General features: G+C 48.0%; 1 protein-coding gene across 1 annotated transcript in view; it reads left to right on the top strand.

The window, feature by feature from the left end:
- The first annotated feature begins 7,924 nt into the window (after positions 1-7,924).
- Positions 7,925-18,928, top strand: part of MPHOSPH8 (M-phase phosphoprotein 8) — a 33,151-nt gene continuing 22,147 nt past the window's right edge. The window contains 3 exon segments of the mRNA XM_040426241.1: positions 7,925-8,145; positions 13,010-13,165; positions 13,263-14,045. Of these exon segments, the coding sequence (XP_040282175.1) occupies positions 8,008-8,145; positions 13,010-13,165; positions 13,263-14,045 (1,077 nt within the window). The 5' untranslated portion in view covers positions 7,925-8,007.

Below are 18,928 nucleotides of genomic sequence, written 5' to 3'. Positions count from 1 at the left end.
AGTAAGATTAGAGCACATTAGCGAGGGAACATTAAGACCGCTGCTGTGAAGGGGCCCTGAACAGTAAGACATCGATATTTAACTAAGGGCTCTTTCACACTTGCGTTCTTTTCTTCCGGCATAGAGTTCCGTCGTCGGGACTCTATGCCGGAAGAATACTGATCAGGATTATCCTAATGCATTCTGAATGGAGAGTAATCCGTTCAGGATGCATCAGGATGTCTTCAGTTCCGGTACGGAACGTTTTTTGGCCGGAGAAAATACCGCAGCATGCTGCGCTTTTTGCTCCGGCCAAAAATCCTGAAGACTTGCCGCAAGGCCGGATCCGGGATCAATGCCCATTGAAAGGCATTGATCCGGATCCGGCCTTAAGCTAAACGTCGTTTCGGCGCATTGCCGCATCCGACATTTAGCTTTTTCTGAATAGTTACCATGGCTGCCGGGACGCTAAAGTCCTGACAGCCATGGTAAGTGTAGCGGGGAGCAGGGGAGCAGCATACTTACCGTCCGTGCGGCTCCCCGGGCGCTCCAGAGTGACGTCAGGGCGCCCCAAGCGCATGGATCACGTGATCACATGGATCACGTCATCCATGCGCATGGGGCGCTCTGACGTCATTCTGGAGCGCCCCGGGAGCCGCACGGACTGTAAGTATACCGCTCCCCGCTCCCCGCTCCCCACTACTACTATGGCAACCAGGACTTTAATAGCGTCCTGGGTGCCATAGTAACACTGAAAGCATTTGGAAGACGGTTCCGTCTTCAAATGCTTTCAGTACACTTGCGTTGTTACGGATCCGGCAGGCACCTCCGGCAACGGAAGTGCATGCCGGATCCCAACAACGCAAGTGTGAAAGAGGCCTAACTTGAAAATAAACTGTCGGGCCCCGAAGCAGCTGCTTCCCCGGTAGTTACGCCACCTCCTGGCTGCCTGTGTGTAGTGTCTGTGTGTGTTAATAAAAAAAAAAAAAAAAAAATTTGAATGCGGTCGGACGGGCCCCCTAGTGGCGTAGGGCCCCATAGCCACTGCTATGGTTGCTATGGCGATCCCTACGCCACTGGTTTTCCGTATTTTTGCTGAATCTGCCTTCAGGAAGAAAGGCATCATCAGAAACACGCTGCTGGCTACACGCGGGTACTGCTGGTGGCTTGGGATGGTTTTGGGAGGTGACAGGTTCCCTTTAAAGATATGTTAAAGGAAAGCGGTCACATAGTTTTACCCTATAGAGCTGCCTATGTGAGCAAGGAGGAGATTCCTGGTTACAGGCGGTGCTGGGCTCCTTAACCGTAAGTAACCACGCCTTGGGCACCTTACTTGGCTAATTGAAACTAAATAAAACCACACAGAGCTCCGGGACAGGTATATAGCGGACATATAGCGGTAGTAGCGTTGATCTATCCGTGCATGTTCACAGCTCTATAGGGTAAAACTAGGTGACAGAATCCCTTTAAAGATAACACAACTGGATCTGTTCATAACGGATGCAGACGGTTGTATTATAAGTAACGGAAGGGTTTTTGCTGAACCCTGCCGGATCCAGCAAAAATGCAGGTGTGAAAGTAGCCTTAACCGTGATGTGAATGCACCCTCACTTGGAAATCGCCACATACAGGAGGAGATTTATCAAAACTGGCGTGACAGAAAACTGGATCAGATGCCTCTAGCAACCAATCAGATTCCACCTTTCATTTTCCAAAGGAGTTCTGAAATATGAAAGGTGGAATGTGATTGGTTGCTAGGGGCAACTAAACCCGTTTTCCGTCACACCAGTTTGATACATCTCCCCCACTGTCTTCTGCAGACGAGGCTGAAGTTGGTTTCTTATTCATCCAGTTTCTTATTCACTGAAGTTGGTTTCCTATTCAGCAGTTTCTTATACATTACTATGACAAATAAACCTTTTTTTCTCTTATTCCTCTGCAGTAAATCTGTTTTTTTCTACATAAATGTTAAATATTATTTGTGAACAATCAGATTAATAAAAAAAATCTAGATTATTTGTGTTTTTACTAAAAAAAAAGATAGTGAAAAATGGATGAAAAAATATGCATTTTGAATAAGTTAGGGTACTTTCACACTTGCGTTGTTTGATTCCGGCATAGAGTTCCGTCACAGGGGCTCTATACCGGAAAAGAACTGATCAGGTATGTCCCCATGCATTCTGAATGGAGAGTAATCCGTTCAGTTTGCATCAGGATGTCTTCAGTTCAGTCGTTTTGACTGATCAGGCAAAAGAGAAAACCGTAGCATGCTACGGTTTTATCTCCGGCTAAAAAAACTGAAGACTTGCCTGAATGCCGGATCAGGCATTTTTTCCCATAGGAATGTATTAGTGCCGGATCCGGCATTCAGAATACCGGAATGCCGGATCCGTCCTTCCGGTATGCGCATGCGCAGACTGAAAAAAAGGTGAAAAAATAAATGCCGGATCCGTTTTTGCCGGATGACACCGGAAAGACGGATCCGGCATTTCAATGCATTTTTTCGACTGATCAGGCATTTTTAAGACTGATCAGGATCCTGATCAGTCTGAAAAATGCCTGATCAGTCAGAAAAAATGACATCCGTTTGCATACAGTTTGCCTGATCAGGCAGTCAGTTCAGGCAACGGAACTGCCTGCCGGAATCAAACAACGCAAGTGTGAAAGTACCCTTAGCATACATTTTGCCTGATCCGGCAGGCAGTTCCGGCGACGGAACTGCTTGCCGGATCTCTCTGCCGCAAGTGTGAAAGTAGCCTGAGGAATTTAAGGGGTTAAACGCTGTTGGGCCACTGATCTAAGGGTGGAAATATAAAGAGTAAGGACCCCTCCATAACACCCAACTGTACCCAGCCTGGCCCAAACTGTGGATTGGCAAGAAAACAGGTGCCAACCTTGCCAACTATATACATTTTCAGCATTTTGAATAAGTAACTGAGGAATTTAAGGGGTTAAACGCTGTTGGGCCACTGATCTAAGGGTGGAAATATAAAGAGTAAGGACCCCTCCATAACACCCAACTGTACCCAGCCTGGCCCCAAACTGTGGATTGGCAAGAAAACAGGTGCCAACCTTGCCAACTATATACATTTTCAGCATTTTGAATAAGTAACTGAGGAATTTAAGGGGTTAAATGCCATTGGGCCACTGATCTAAGGGTGGAAATTTAAAGAGTAAGGACCCCTCTATAATACCCAACTGTATCCAGACTGGCCCAAACTGTGGATTGGCATTAAAATAGGTGCCAACCTTGCCAACTATATACATTTTCAGCATTTTGAATAAGTAACTGAGGAATTTAAGGGGTTAAACGCTGTTGGGCCACAAATCTAAGGGTGGAAATATAAAGAGTAAGGACCCCTCCATAATACGCACCTGTACCCAGCCCTGCCCAAACTGTGGATTGGCATTAAAACAGCTGCCAACCTTGCCAACTATATACAATTTCAGCATTTTGAATAAGTAACTGAGGAATTTAAGGGGTTAAACGCCGATGGGCCACTAATCTAAGGGAGGGAATATAAAGAGTAAGGACCCCTCCATAATACCCAACTGTATCCAGCCTGGCCCAAACAGTGGATTGGCAGGAAAACAGGTGCCAACCTTGCTAATATACATTTTCTACATTTTTAATAAGTAATGGAGGAATTTAAGGGGTTAAACGTCGTTGGGCCACTAATCTAAGGGTGGAAATATAAAGAGTAAGGGCCCCTCCATAATACCCAACTGTACCCAGCCCGGCCCAAACTGTGGATTGGCATTAAAACAGGTGCCAACCTTGCCAACTATATACATTTTCAGCATTTTGAATAAGTAACTGAGGAATTTAAGGGGTTAAACGCCGTTGGGCCACTGATCTAAGGGTGGAAAAATAAAGAGTAAGGACCCCTCCATAACACCCAACTGTACCCAGCCTGGCCCAAACTGTGGATTGGCAAGAAAACAGTTAGGGCCAGGCTGGATACATTTGGGTATTATGGAGGGGCCCTTACTCTATATATTTACACCCTTAGATCAGTGGCCCAACAGCGTTTAACCCCTTATATTCCTCAGTTACTTATTCAAAATGCTGAAAATGTATATAGTTGGCAAGGTTGGCACCTGTTTTCTTGCCAATCCACAGTTTGAGCCAGGCTGGGTACAGTTGGGTGTTATGGAGGGGTCCTTACCCTTTATTTTTCTACCCTTAGATCAGTGGCCCAACGGCATTTAACCCCTTAAATTCCTCAGTTACATATTCAAAATGCTGAAAATGTAGATAGTTTGCAAGGTTGGCACCTGTTTTCTTGCCAATCCACAGTTTGGGCCAGGCTGGGTACAGTTGGGTGTTATGGAGGGGTCCTTACTCTTTATTTTTCCACCCTTAGATCAGTGGCCCAACGGCATTTAACCCCTTAAATTCCTCAGTTACATATTCAAAATGCTGAAAATGTAGATAAAATTGGAATGGTAAAGACTGGCACTCAATATGTGGGTCACAACATCAGCTTTTAATATTAAAATATGTCTAAAAGTGAATACATGATAAATAATAATATATAAAATATCCCCCTAAAAGTTCAATAAAATTGCCACTTGTCTAATGGTCCTAGATGAATGACATGTGCAACTAATTCAAATTGGAAAGTCCATAATACAAAGATTTCAATCTGGGACAATGTTCCTTTAAATATCGACAGTCAACGTCCGGACAGTATTGACTTCTTTTGAGTCTATGATAACATGCAATCCGCCAGTTGTGGCGTTCAATCTTTCCTCACCGTAGTGGGATGTGTGCGGTGGTCACAGGCTGTGGAGAGATGTTGCTTACCGGTGTCTGCAGCTTACCGGCCCTCTCGTTCACCTGGTGAACGAGAGGGCCGGTAAGCTGCAGACACCGGTAAGCAACATCTCTCCACAGCCTGTGACCACCGCACACATCCCACTACGGTGAGGAAAGATTGAACGCCACAACTGGCGGATTGCATGTTATCATAGACTCAAAAGAAGTCAATACTGTCCGGACGTTGACTGTCGATATTTAAAGGAACATTGTCCCAGATTGAAATCTTTGTATTATGGACTTTCCAATTTGAATTAGTTGCACATGTCATTCATCTAGGACCATTAGACAAGTGGCAATTTTATTGAACTTTTAGGGGGATATTTTATATATTATTATTTATCATGTATTCACTTTTAGACATATTTTAATATTAAAAGCTGATGTTGTGACCCACATATTGAGTGCCAGTCTTTACCATTCCAATTTTTTCCTCACTTTGACTGATTGGGCGATCAGTCTTTGACTAGAGCACCTTGACCATACTGAGATAGGGGGTGAGCTATCCACAAATACATATTGAAAATGTAGATAGTTGGCAAGGTTGGCACCTGTTTTCTTGCCAATCCACAGTTTGGGCCAGGCTAGGTACAGTTGGGTGTTATGGAGGGGTCCTTACTCTTTATTTTTCCACCCTTAGATCAGTGGCCCAACGGCATTTAACCCCTTAAATTCCTCAGTTACTTATTCAAAATGCTGAAAATGTATATAGTTGGCAAGGTTGGCACCTGTTTTCCTGCCAATCCACAGTTTGGGCCAGGCTGGGTACAGTTGGGTATTATGGAGGGGTCCTTACTCTTTATATTTCCACCCTTAGATTAGTGGCCCAACGGCGTTTAACCCCTTAAATTCCTCAGTTACTTATTCAAAATGCTGAAAATGTATATAGTTGGCAAGGTTGGCACCTATTTTAATGCCAATCCACAGTTTGGGCTAGGCTGGATACAGTTGGGTATTATAGAGGGGTCCTTACTCTTTATATTTCCACCCTTAGATTAGTGCCTTCCCTCCCTTAGATTAGTGGCCCAACGGCGTTTAACCCCTTAAATTCCTAAGTTACTTATTCAAAATGCTGAAAATGTATATAGTTGGCAAGGTTGGCACCTGTTTTCCTGCCAATCCACTGTTTGGGCCAGGCTGGATACAGTTGGGTATTATGGAGGGGTCCTTACTCTTTATATTTTAACCCTTTGATCAGTGGCCCAACGGCATTTAACCCCTTAAATTCCTCAGTTACTTATTCAAAATGCAGAAAATGTGTATAGTTGGCAAGGTTGGCACCTGTTTTCTTGCCAATCCAAAGTTTGGGCCAGGCTGGATACAGTTGGGTATTATGGAGGGGTCCTTACTCTTTGTATTTCCAACCTTAGATTAGTGGCCCAACAGCGTTTAACCCCTTAAATTACTCAGTTACTTATTCAAAATGTTAAAAATGTATATAGTTGGCAAGGTTGGCACCTGTTTTCTTGCCAATCCACAGTTTGGGCCAGGCTGGGTACAGTTGGGTGTTATGGAGGGGTCCTTACTCTTTATTTTTCCACCCTTAGATCAGTGGCCCAATGGCATTTAACCTCTTAAATTCCTCAGTTACATATTCAAAATGCTGAAAATGTAGATAGTTGGCAAGGTTGGCACCTGTTTTCCTGCCAATCCACAGTTTGGGCCAGGCTGGATACAGTTGGGTATTATGGAGGGGTCCTTACTCTTTATATTTCCTCCCTTAGATTAGTGGCCCATCGGCGTTGAACCCCTTAAATTCCTCAGTTACTTATTCAAAATGCTGAAAATGTATATAGTTGGCAAGGTTGGCACCTGTTTTCTTGCCAATCCACAGTTTGGGCCAGGCTTGGTACAGTTGGGTATTATGGAGGGGTCCTTACTCTTTATATTTCCACCCTTAGATTAGTGGCCCAACAGCGTTTAATCCCTTAAATTCCTCAGTTACTTATTCAAAATGCTGACAATGTATATAGTTGGCAAGGTTGGCACCTATTTTAATGCCAATCCACAGTTTGGGCCAGGCTGGGTACAGTTGGGTGTTATGGAGGGGTCCTTACTCTTTATTTTTCCACCCTTAGATCAGTGGCCCAACGGCATTTAACCTCTTAAATTCCTCAGTTACATATTCAAAATGCTGAAAATGTATATAGTTGGCAAGGTTGGCACCTGTTTTCCTGCCAATCCACAGTTTGGGCCAGGCTGGATACAGTTGGGTATTATGGAGGGGTCCTTACTCTTTATATTTCCTCCCTTAGATTAGTGGCCCATCGGCGTTTAACCCCTTAAATTCCTCAGTTACTTATTCAAAATGCTGAAAATGTATATAGTTGGCAAGGTTGGCACCTGTTTTCTTGCCAATCCACAGTTTGGGCCAGGCTGGGTACAGTTGGGTGTTATGGAGGGGTCCTTACTCTTTATATTTCCACGCTTAGATCAGTGGCCCAACAGCGTTTAACCCCTTAAATTCCTCAGTTACTTATTCAAAATGCATATTTTTTTATCCATTTTTCACTATCGTTTTTTTTTAGTAAAAACACAAATAATCTAGATTTTTTTTTATTAATCTGATTGTTCACAAATAATATTTAACATTTATGTAGAAAAAAAAAAGATTTACTGCAGAGGAATAAGAGAAAAAAAGGTTTATTTGTCATAGTAATGTATAAGAAACTGCCGAATAAGAAACCAACTTCAGCCTCGTCTTCTGCAGATCCTTTGCGGTCTCTTAGGGCGTGTTCACATACAGCAGCTGTGTAGGCATGTGCCCCATGTTGCAGACCAGCGCTATGTCACGTGCTTTGCTTGCATACACGGTGCACGGACATAGAGACGCCTCTCCACCCCGCTACAGTAATACCAATAAGCTACCGCTAGCAACGCATGCGCACAACGTGCCAGACAGTCAAGCATGGTCTAGGACTCCCTGGCATTGCCTGAAGTTACCTCGCAATGCGTCCCGCCTTCCAGGCGATGCGATGCAGCGATTGGCTGCTCTCTTCTTGTCAGGAGTCTACAATATCCAATCAGATTTCTCTACGCTTGCCCGCACCCTCGTTCTCCGCATCCCATTGGTTAGAACGGGGAGGCCCAATCCCCCCTCGCTCTGGTCTGTGATTGGTGGAGCGCGCCATTCTCTCCGGACGCATCTGGGAGGTGTGTGGCGCAGGAGGATTTTCCCCGTTGTCGACTGCCTAACTCGAGCCATCATGGCGGAGTTTGCGGGACATGATGGCAGCGGTGCTGTCAGCAAGGGGGGCGAGCTGGAGAATCCCGGAGAAGGGGCGGAGAGCGAGGAGGAGGACGTGTTTGAAGTGGAGAGCATCCTGGACTCCAAGATTGAAGGGGTGAGTGAGAGGATGTCAGAGGGAGCTGGGGGGCCACAGTGTGGAAGAGGCCCTGTCCTGTGTGATTGGGACATGGTACTGGCAATGTTTAAATTAAATGTGCCTATAACCCCTCTCAGCCTTAATGCACCCCTATCTTTACTCTACTGCAGTGTATAGAGGGTTAAAAGGGGGTGAAATGAGGGGATCAAATCATCTGGAATTTAGGGTCTTCGAGGGGCGGGGACTGTTTGTTTACATTTGCTTCTTGCAGATTGATTGGTCATGTCTGCTTCCCCCCCCCCCCCCCCTGCGGTGGCCCTTGTTCCGGAGCTGATGCCTGGCCCCCTGCGGTGGCCCTGGTTCAGGAGCTGATGCCTGGCCCCCTGCGGTGGCCCTGGTTCAGGAGCTGATGCCTGGCCCCCTGCGGTGGCCCTGGTGGTGAGGTCTGGCCCCTCCTGTGGCCCTGGCTCTGGAGCTGATGCCTGGCCCCCTCCGGTGGTTCCGGAGCTGATGCCTGGCCCCCTGCGGTGGCCCTGGTTCCGGAGCTGATGCCTGGCCCCCTGCGGTGGCCCTGGTGGTGAGGTCTGGCCCCCTGCGGTGGCCCTGGTTCCGGAGCTGATGCCTGGCCCCCTGCGGTGGCCCTGGTTCCGGAGCTGATGCCTGGCCCCCTGCGGTGGCCCTGGTTCCGGAGCTGATGCCTGGCCCCCTTCGGTGGCCCTGGTTCCGGAGCTGATGCCTGGCCCCCTTCGGTGGCCCTGGTTCCGGAGCTGATGCCTGGCCCCCTTCGGTGGCCCTGGTTCCGGAGCTGATGCCTGGCCCCCTTCGGTGGCCCTGGTTCCGGAGCTGATGCCTGGCCCCCTTCGGTGGCCCTGGTTCCGGAGCTGATGCCTGGCCCCCTTCGGTGGCCCTGGTTCCGGAGCTGATGCCTGGCCCCCTTCGGTGGCCCTGGTTCCGGAGCTGATGCCTGGCCCCCTTCGGTGGCCCTGGTTCCGGAGCTGATGCCTGGCCCCCTTCGGTGGCCCTGGTTCCGGAGCTGATGCCTGGCCCCCTTCGGTGGCCCTGGTTCCGGAGCTGATGCCTGGCCCCCTTCGGTGGCCCTGGTTCCGGAGCTGATGCCTGGCCCCCTTCGGTGGCCCTGGTTCCGGAGCTGATGCCTGGCCCCCTTCGGTGGCCCTGGTTCCGGAGCTGATGCCTGGCCCCCTTCGGTGGCCCTGGTTCCGGAGCTGATGCCTGGCCCCCTTCGGTGGCCCTGGTTCCGGAGCTGATGCCTGGCCCCCTTCGGTGGCCCTGGTTCCGGAGCTGATGCCTGGCCCCCTTCGGTGGCCCTGGTTCCGGAGCTGATGCCTGGCCCCCTTCGGTGGCCCTGGTTCCGGAGCTGATGCCTGGCCCCCTTCGGTGGCCCTGGTTCCGGAGCTGATGCCTGGCCCCCTTCGGTGGCCCTGGTTCCGGAGCTGATGCCTGGCCCCCTTCGGTGGCCCTGGTTCCGGAGCTGATGCCTGGCCCCCTTCGGTGGCCCTGGTTCCGGAGCTGATGCCTGGCCCCCTTCGGTGGCCCTGGTTCCGGAGCTGATGCCTGGCCCCCTTCGGTGGCCCTGGTTCCGGAGCTGATGCCTGGCCCCCTTCGGTGGCCCCGGCTCCGGAGGTGGGGTCTGTGGCCCCGGCTCCGGAGGTGGGGTCTGTGGCCCCGGCTCCGGAGGTGGGGTCTGTGGCCCCGGCTCCGGAGGTGGGGTCTGTGGCCCCGGCTCCGGAGGTGGGGTCTGTGGCCCCGGCTCCGGAGGTGGGGTCTGTGGCCCCGGCTCCGGAGGTGGGGTCTGTGGCCCCGGCTCCGGAGGTGGGGTCTGTGGCCCCGGCTCCGGAGGTGGGGTCTGTGGCCCCGGCTCCGGAGGTGGGGTCTGTGGCCCCGGCTCTGGAGGTGGGGTCTGGCCCTGGCAATCTTATGTGTTTTCAGTCTGACTGTCCCCTCCTCTTTCAAAGGAAACTAAAATCAGAAATATTAGATAAGTGGCAACGTATATGTCTGGCAGCCCCTTATCCCGGCAGCATGCTGATATGGGGGAGTCTGTAAAGATGTCTAGGTGTATGAGCAGCAGAAGGCTGAAGTCACAGGTGCAGATTTTTTTTAACCAAAAGCACTGGGTGTTTTGTGGCATGGTGCACGTGTCTAGGGAAGGCGCCCCACGTAGTAATGAAGTAAGACCGCCACTCACTAATAGTTGAATATGTGTCTTCCATTCACGTTTGAAAATAGCTCTGACTTCTACAGGAGCTCTGAAAATAGCCACGCTGAGAGTTGTACAACAGCTGGAGATGCCGACCCCTTTCCATTGCATGCCGTAGTAAGGCACAATACTATGTTACATGAAGGCACTCAATGGCGGCACGCACAGTTACCGCCATATGCATGAAGGCTCTACTATAGCTGACATTGACGTATTCTGTCCATACGTAGCCGACATGAAGGCCAGTCCTGCTGGGCGTGCATGGAAATGGCTCCCAAGACTAGTGTTGAGCGAACTTGTGTTTAAAGTTCGGGTTATCGGAGTATCCCGTTATGGATTCCGCTACCACGGACCATAACGGAATTTAGAATCCATAACGGGATTGTGCAGGTTAGTAAGTCATCGGTGTGTCCCCCCATCACCTCCGTAGTACAGAGTGGCCACCCCGGTCTCCAGCAGAACCCTGAGGTGAAGCGTGCTCCTCTTTTGGTGCTGGCTGTGGCTGTCAGACGAGATCTCTGTGTGACGTGCTGTCTCCTATCCGTATGTGTGATGTGCAAACACTGCGCTGCTTCCTCCTGGCAGGAACTGACTGTCACTAAATACACAATTCCCCTACAAAGCTGCCTAAAGGTGGCTGTGCCAAGTTTTGGAATGATCCCCCTACCCAAAGGATTGGAAATAAGTGTCTTGTGGGGACTTACCACCAATCATGAGAGCAGCGGTCTTTGGCTACCTGTATGAATGGAGCAGCAGTCGAGCATGCGCGCAACCGTCCCGTTCAGCTCTATGGGATTGTTGGAGTGCGTTGTACTCTGCTTCTCTGTCAGTCCTAGATGATCAGAGTCGGGCATTTCTATCACCCGAATATCTCTTTAGAAAGGTTCAGCGGCCATACCTTATTGGCCTCTACTAGCCATGCAGATGCTAGTGTGTCCTGTTAGACAGCATCCCACTACTGGACGGCATGGCACTAAGTTCTCAGAACCTGTAAGTCTGGACTTGCAAGGAGTTTAAATCTCCAGCGTCATTGCATGCTGGGAGTTGTAGTTTTACTTCAGCTGGAGAGCCTATACTGCATGGGACTGGTCACTATCTGGGGTGACCAGTGGAAGGGGGGTATTCTCTGCCAACGAGCCACCTGCTGACTGGTACTTTGGTGAGATCTTGTTCTTTGATTTATTTGTATACTTTATTTGGAAACCCATGACCCATTATTTTTTTCATGTTCTATCCTTTTGCAGAAAGTATACAGATCATCTGTGTACTTTGTGCACCCGTATGTCTGTTCCACAAAGGATAGAACATGTCCTATTCTTGGCCTCAAAATGTGGACCACAAACCTGTTGAACTTAATGGTTGCCCACAAAAAAAAATTAAAAATGGACGCAACGCAGATGTCACATGGACCTCATCCATATTTTGCAGATCCACGTTTTGCTGACCGCAGAATATATACAGTCGTGTTCATGAGGCTTTAGGCTGAGCTTCTATTGGAAGTCAATGGGTGCACAGTTTGGGTTAACAGAAGCACTGCCTTCACGTTCATGCAGCCATTGTCCACTGTGGGCCAGGTTGTGGACAAGCCTTATGCTGGCTGTATGTGACTGTCAGTTGGGCCGTGTATGGGAAGGGGTCGGGGTGATCCCAGTACAGTCCTTGGTGTGGGCTGGATTGTGCCCCTTATCCGGGGTGCTTTCTCCACTGATGGTGACCTGTGAGGTGCCTGTCACCGCTCTGTTGTCTGCATGACTTGTATGTTTGCAGTGCACAAGCTCCATATCAGGCAACCAGTTGTGATAAGAGAGGACAGGAAGGTGCACCCTGGGGTGTGCGGCTCGCATCTGACAGGGAGTAGCTGGACATGCTATGGGAGTCATACAATATATTGGGCTGAATATGCACTTTGCAGTTGTAGCCATAATTGTAAGAGGTCTGGATAAGACCGCGCACATCTAATTTCATTTGCTCATGGACAAAGCAGGAAGCTCCTCGCAGAATAAAATCTCTAGGTTTAGCTTGCCTCCTTGATGTGTCATTATCTGGAAAGAACTTAAAAAAATGATAATGGGATGAAGGGACAGAAAGGGCTGCATTCTGTGTGACACAGAGAAGCACTGTTGGGTGACCCAGCTGCTCGGTCATTAACATGCAGAGCCATTGGTTGTATGCAGCCCTCGTGAACCTTCAACGTCAAGGAACGGCCTCCAAATAACTGTCCCCATTAGAGGAGATTCTGTATAATTGCTGCACGTATTCCCTCCTTTATCTGGGCCATGTTATTCTTGGTTCCCCCTAGCCCTCCCAGACTTCTGGCTGCAGATGTCCTAATTCATTTCCACGTGGGAAAGTGCCCTGTCTTGTGGTAGATCAATGCAGACTGGATCGCAATTCATTCATTTCATGTATGCTGCATCTGCTCAGTGCTCCTTGGCCATCTGATGATTGGTTCAGACTCCATTATGTTCTATTGCCATCTGTATAAACATTACAGATGAAATCCAGAGCGACTGTGACCGATCATAGGATATTTCTAGGGGTCAGTGAGTATGGACCCTTTACAGTTCCTAGTTGAAGAGGTTGGACTTGAACTACCTCTTGACATAAAATAGACCTGCTGACACAAGTTCTTCTATTACTGAAGGTTTCTCGCTTTTGTTACAGGGGGAAGTGCTGTACCGTGTGCGCTGGAAGGGATACGATTCTGAGGGAGATACCTGGGAACCAGAGGCCCATCTTGATGACTGTAAAGAGGTTCTCCTTGAATTTAGACGGAAACAAGCAGAAAGTAAGCAGAAGGCTACTAAGAAGGAGACACTGGTAAATATCCTGTATCATGTAATAGGATAATAGTGAGCCGTGAAAATAAGAGACTGATTCTTTTAAAAATAATAATTTTAATTTTCCCCTCCCGTAGCTGAAATTGAATGAACTCTTTGATGCAGATTCTGACAGTGACTCCCAGCATAGCACAAAAGATGAAGCTACCCAGAAAAAGAAGTTGAAGGAGGAAGAAGACAAAAAGCAGCAAGATGACACAAAAAAGAAGTCAAAATCTGGAAAAAACAAAGAAAAGTCAAAGTCCGAAGCGGAACCATCTGAAAACCAACTTGTTGACACCAAGTCAAAGAGAAGATTATCGGAAAGCACAGAGGACCACAGTAGCAAGAAGTCAAAAAAGGAAGAGTCGAAGAAATCCAAGAAGGAGGACAGCAAGGATGGTAAAGTGAGGAATAAAGAGGAACATAAAGAGAAAAAAATTAAGAAGGCTCCTGAGCTGGAGCAGACTGAAAAACCGCAATCTCCAGAACCTGAGGTAAATGCTGGGGATATAAGCGGGGAAGGTCTTGTGGATGATGGAGATAAGCAGGGTCAGGATGAGGTCATGAAAAGCCAGGAAATGCTGGTGGATGCTCCAGAAGAACAGGCTGCAACAGGTCCTGTGGATGTGGAGACTGGTAACATGAAATTGAAAAAAAAGAAAAAGAAACACAAGAAAAAAGCTGAGCGAGTAGAGGACGTAAAGGCCATGTCCATTGATGAAAGCCACGTGGAGAAAAAGAGTCTCCTGAAAAAGCAAAAGTCTGTTGATAAGGTGAAGGAGGCATCCACTGCAGAGAAGCTGCCAACTTCAATCCAAAAAACCTCCAGACCAAGTACGGAAGACAAGGGACGGAAATCTTTGGAATTCTTGACAGAAGTACGTGTCTCCCTAGAATTGTTAACAGCATTTTTAACCACCTTTTTGCTGCCAGGGGTTTTTCAGCATTTTAGACCTCTGGTAGCCAGGACTACCTTTACACTTTTAGGCTCCATTCACACGTCCGTGGTGTGTTGCGGACCCGCAACACACCCGCCCGGCACCCCTATAGAAATGCCTATTCTTGTCCGCAGCTGCGGACAAGAATAGGACATGTTCTATCTTTTGCGGACCTGAAGATCGGGGCTGCGCTCCTCAAATGCGGACAGCACACTGTGTGCTGTCCGCATCCATTCCGTCCCCATAGAAAATGAATGGGTCCGCACCCGTTCCGCAAAATTGCGGAACGGATGCGGACCCATTTGCGGACGTGTGAATGGAGCCTTAACATGTATAGGGGGTTGTACAGTTGAAACCAGAAGTTTACATACACTATATAAAGAGACACACATGCATTTTTTTTCTCCATATCTGACATGAAATCCGAATAAACCTTTCCTGTTTTTGGTCAATTAGGATTACAATAATTATTTGCCAAATGCCAGAATAATGAGAGAGAGAATGTTTTAAGGCATTTTTATTACTTTCTGCAATGTCATAAGTTTACATACACTAAGATTACTATGCCTTTAAACAATCCTGGACTGCCCATATGATGTCATGTGTTTGGAAGCTTCTGTTAGGTTTGTTAGCCACATCTGAGTTAATTAGAGACACCTCTGTGGATGTATTTAAATGAACACCTGAAACACACTGCTTCTTTGTGTAGCATCATGGGAAAGTCTAAAGCCCCTTTCACACGGGCGAGTTTTCCGCGCGGGTGCAATGAACTGCACTGAATCCGGACCCATTCATTTCTATGGGGCTGTGCAGATGAGCGGTGATTTTTCACGCATCACTTGTACGTTGCGTGAAAATCGCAGCATGCTCTATATTGTGAGTGATGGACCGTGTGATGAGAGCAGTGACGTCATCAAAGGTCCTGAAGAAAGAAGAGGAGATCCGCTACGCGACCAAGTGGATGGAGTGAGTTAAATTTGTTTATTTTTAACCCCTCAATGGACATTTTAGTAAGCATTCTGTATTAAGAATGCTATTGTTTTCCCTTTATAACCATGTTATAAGGGAAAATAATAACATTTACACAACACCGATCCCAAACCTGAACTTCTGTGAAGAAGTTCGGGTCTGGGTACCAAACATGCCTATTTTTATTTATTTTTTTATTTTTCTTTCCCACACGTGTGCAAAACACATTAAAACTCTTTGCACTCCATATGCCCCATATGTGCTTGTATATTGCTATATGGGCGTACCACAGGGGTCAGAAGGAAAGGAGCACCAAATGGCTTCTGGAAGGCAGATTTCACCAGAATAATTCACAGGCGCAATCTTGCAATTGAACATACCCTGAGGTACCACTAGAGTGGAAACCCCCAAAAAGTAACCCCATTCTGGAAACTTCACCCCTCAAGGAATATTTCAAGGTGTGTAGTGAACACTTTGACCCATCGAGCATTTCACAGAATTAGGAAATGCTTGGCTGTGAAAATGAACAATTACAAATATTTTTTTCCCCCTTTCACAAGGTATAATAGGACAAAATGCACCCCAAATTTTGTTCCCCATTTTGCCACGAATACGCCAACACCCCATATGTGCTCAAAAAATGATGTATGGGTGCATTGCAGGGCTCTAGAGTCAAACTGTTAAATATGGATTTTGCTGACATTAATTGGCAGACATGTATTTTAGGTGCCATGTCACATTATCACAGAAATATAGTGTCAAATATGGGGGAGCTGCTCAAACCCCAAACACTGTACCGTGTTTTTCATTGGGGGAGCAGTCCCACCGCATGTGGACCGCAGCAAACGACCATCCCCAGCAAAAAAATGCATACAATGGACGATGCTGGCGCGGTCCACATGCACCACAAAGGCATCCTACACAAAACGGAGCATTGTGCGGATGAAAATATAATTATATATCACAGAAAAAAAATGCACCAAACAGATATGCCACTGACTATACTAGCTAGTCATACAAGCAGATATTAAAAGCTGAGACTTTTGCCAATATATTCCTGTCATGAACACATCGGAGCACCTCATGCACCACGTCACGGTCTCTCAGCATGGCAAGGGGTCCTACCACTAAGCTACCTATGGTGTGAACAAGGTCTGAAGGTGATGACATCCAGCTCACAGCCAAGCTTCCACACAACTGCCTAGCAGGACAACTAATGCAATGTGAACAAAGCCAGACTGTAAGCCACACCCATATCAGACCGTGTGATGGAGGTTACCAGGTGCAAAAGAGTGTTTGAATGCCAGGTAAAGGCACATACACTACATATACAACAAAATCACAGAAATATAGTTGCAAATCTGGGGGAGCTGCTCAAACCCCAAACACTGTAGCGTGTTTCTCATTGGGGGAGCAGTCCCACTGCATGTGGACCGCAGCAAACGACTATCCCCAGCAAAAAATGCATACAATGGAGGATGCTGGCGCGGTCCACATGCACCACAAAGGCATCCTACACAAAATGAAGCATTGTTCGGTTGAAAATATAATTGTATAACACAGAAAGAAAATGGCATTCAAATACTCTTTTGCACCTGGTAACCTCCATCACACGGTCTGATATGGGTGTGGCTTACAGTCTGACTTTATTCACATTGCACTAGTTGTCCTGCTAGGCGGTTGTGTGGAAGCTTGGCTGTGAGCTGGATGTCATCACCTTCAGACCTTGTTCACACCATAGTTACCGTAGTGGTAGGACCCCGTGCCATGCTGAGTGACCGTGACGTGGTGCATGATGGGCTCCGATATTTTCCTGACAGGAATATATTGGCAAAAGTCTCAGCTTTTAATATCTACTTGTATGACTAGCCAGTATAGTCCGTGGCATATCCGTTTGGTGCATTTTTTTTCTGTGTTTTTTCTGTGCCATGTCACATTACATCAATTCCTGAGGAAAAGCCTTTTCTGCAACCAAAAAAAACTTGCAGTGCAAACTGAGCAGACACAATCAGTAATGGACACTACTGATTAGTGCTCAGTGGTTGCAAAATGCACGTACGCAGATGGTGCGTTCATGCAAAAACCTAAACTCACACTATCTCTCTTACTACCACTAACCAAAAAAACAAAACAATAACCTAAAAAATGTGCAGATGCTACGGAGAACACTACTGATCGGTGCTCTGCAACACGCACACAGATCATGTGTACAAAAACTAGTATAAAAATTCACTACAGTGAACACTGGCTAAAAATGTGTTATCTACCGTATCTTTCGCCCCATAAGACGGGGGAAAATGGCAGTCTTTTGTGGCGAATGCTGCCATTTTTACATCGCAGTGGAGCTATGTATCAGCGAGGAGGGGCTGGAGGCCGGCAACTTGCGGCGGGGCCTGGTGCAGTCACTATACTCTTACACCGGGCTCCGCTGCTCACAGCAGTATACATATCTAAACAGTAATCCTTAACCTCCAGTAACTTTAAAGCAGCGCTATCCTGTTTGTTTACTACTTACAATCAAGCTCCGGGAACGGGCATCGTCGTAACAGATCCCCCTTCCTATAACGGTGTCATCCACAGCTATTCCCCCCCTCCCCACTCCCCATAACTGCTTCATCCACAGATATCCCCCCCACTCCCCATAACTGCTTCATCCACAGTAATTTCCCCCCCCCCCCCCCTCCCCATAACGGCTTCATCCGCAGATCCCCTCCATAACCGTGCGGGATCCGCAGATCCCCTCCATAACCGTGCGGGATCCGCAGATCCCCTCCATAACCGTGCGGGATCCGCAGATCCCCTCCATAACCGTGCGGGATCCGCAGATCCCCTCCATAACCGTGCGGGATCCGCAGATCCCCTCCATAACCGTGCGGGATCCGCAGATCCCCTCCATAACCGTGCGGGATCCGCAGATCCCCTCCATAACCGTGCGGGATCCGCAGATCCCCTCCATAACCGTGCGGGATCCGCAGATCCCCTCCATAACCGTGCGGGATCCGCAGATCCCCTCCATAACCGTGCGGGATCCGCAGATCCCCTCCATAACCGTGCGGGATCCGCAGATCCCCTCCATAACCGTGCGGGATCCGCAGATCCCCCTCCATAACCGTGCGGGATCCGCAGATCCCCTCCATAACCGTGCGGGATCCGCAGATCCCCTCCATAAGGCTGGTTCACACGGGCGTGACGGATTTGTTCAGGATGCGTCCCGGGTGTATTGCGGAAAACCCGCGCGAGTAGGTACGCAATTGCAGTCAGTTTTGATTGCGTTCCGTTGTTCAGTTTTTATCGCGCGGGTGCAATGTGTTTTGCACGCGCGTGATAAAAAAATGAATATGCTACCCAGACCCGAAGTTCAGGTTTGGGTTAGGTGTTGTGTAGATTATATTATTTTCCCTTATAACATGGTTATAAGGGAAAATAATAGCATTCTGAATACAGAATGCATAGTACAATAGCGCTGGAGGGGTTAAAAAAATAAATATATATTTAACTCCCCTTAATCCACTTGTTCGCGCAGCCGGCATCTCTTCTGTCTTCATCTGTGAGGTAAAGGACCTGTGACGTCACTGCGCTCATCACTTGGTCCGTCACATGAGCCATCACCATCCCGATCGTCTCCTAGCAACCGTGCGTGAAAATTGCACCGCATCCGCACTTGCTTGCAGATGCTTGTGATTTTTTTTCACGCAGCCCCATTCACTTCTATGGGGCCTGCGTTGCGTGTAAAACGCACAAAATAGAGCATGCTGCGATTTTCACGCAACGCACAAGTGATGCGTGAAAATCACCGCTCATGTGCACAGCCCCATAGAAATGAATGGGTTCGGATTCAGTGCAGGTGAACCCAG

The sequence above is a fragment of the Bufo bufo genome, chromosome 3 (genome assembly GCF_905171765.1).
Source record: "Bufo bufo chromosome 3, aBufBuf1.1, whole genome shotgun sequence".
Lineage (NCBI taxonomy): Eukaryota > Metazoa > Chordata > Amphibia > Anura > Bufonidae > Bufo > Bufo bufo.
This window is presented reverse-complemented; position numbering and strand designations above follow the sequence as displayed.